We start from the raw sequence: 1088 nt of genomic DNA, 5'->3' as shown, positions 1-1088 counted from the left end.
GGCCCCAAGTCAACGCCCTTCTTCTCCGAAGCCGATATCAATAGGCTTGCTGGCCTCGCATCCGAGACTGGCTCCGGCGCGATCTACTTCATCGAAGCCGCCATGTACTATGATGAGACGACCGCCCCATCTGTCAACCAGAAACTAGAGATGGTGCTAGCTCAGCTGAGCTTTGTGCCCGGGTTCGTGTTCACCAAGGATGTGACGTACTTCCAGTTCCTCGACCGCGTGCGCGTGGAGGAGGTTGTGCTTCGATCGGCTGACGTGTGGGATGTGCCACACCCATGGCTGAACCTTTTCGTCCCCCGGTCACGCATTCTCGACTTTGACGCTGGCGTGCTCAAAGGCATCCTCGGGGGTGACAACCCAGTCGGGCTCATCCTCATGTACCCTATGAACATGGCAAAATGGACCTCCCAAATGACGGCGGTGACGCCTCCCACTGGCGAGGACGTATTCTACACGGTGGGACTTCTTCGGTCGGCTCTATCCCCCGATGAACTAGAGCGCCTACAGAGGGAGAACCAATCGGCGCTGGCGTTTTGTGACAAGGAGGGCATCGAGTGCAAGCAGTATCTGCCACACTACACATCACAAGATGGATGGCGGCGACATTTTGGGGCCAAGTGGAGCAACATCGCTCAGCTCAAGAACAAATATGATCCCCATGCGATAATGTCACGGGGGCAGAGAATTTTCCCCTTGCCAAGTGTGCCAGCAGCAGGCACCGCGACCACATAGTTAGTGCAGACACTACTGACATTTCCTCCGTTAGATACGCTAGTATGACTAACAATATATAGGAGAATTTTTTGTGTATAGACTGCACAAAGATTGTCTTTCGGTAGAATGTTTCCAGAATTTTGAAAATAGGAGGTAAACATTGTAAAATTTTAAATTTATACAATAGAATTTCAGAAGACGTCTCCACGCTTATTTGGAAATATGTTAAAACACATTGTATATTAAATCAATGTTTCAAATTTGTTGCACCTGTTCAAGTTGTTTTGACAACTCTATGTTTAGTTGGAGGGGCTAAGATTAAACTTACAAGACAAATGTATCCACCTTGTTCCCCTTAGGTAAAA

At 48.9% G+C, this 1088-nt stretch overlaps 1 protein-coding gene across 1 annotated transcript; it reads left to right on the top strand.

Moving 5' to 3' along the window:
* Nucleotides 1-3: 3 nt before the first annotated feature.
* Nucleotides 4-741, top strand: LOC123175677 (cytokinin dehydrogenase 6-like; the record flags this gene model as incomplete). The annotated part of the gene is made up of 1 exon (XM_044590269.1): nucleotides 4-741. A coding segment is annotated over one exon (738 nt), but the record flags the coding sequence as incomplete, so codon positions are not given.
* Between the last annotated feature and the right edge of the window lie 347 nt (nucleotides 742-1088).

The sequence above is a fragment of the Triticum aestivum genome, unplaced genomic scaffold (genome assembly GCF_018294505.1).
Source record: "Triticum aestivum cultivar Chinese Spring unplaced genomic scaffold, IWGSC CS RefSeq v2.1 scaffold32886, whole genome shotgun sequence".
NCBI classification, from domain to species: domain Eukaryota; kingdom Viridiplantae; phylum Streptophyta; class Magnoliopsida; order Poales; family Poaceae; genus Triticum; species Triticum aestivum.
The sequence above is the reverse complement of the archived record's forward strand: the minus strand, read 5'-3'. Positions and strand labels throughout refer to the sequence as shown.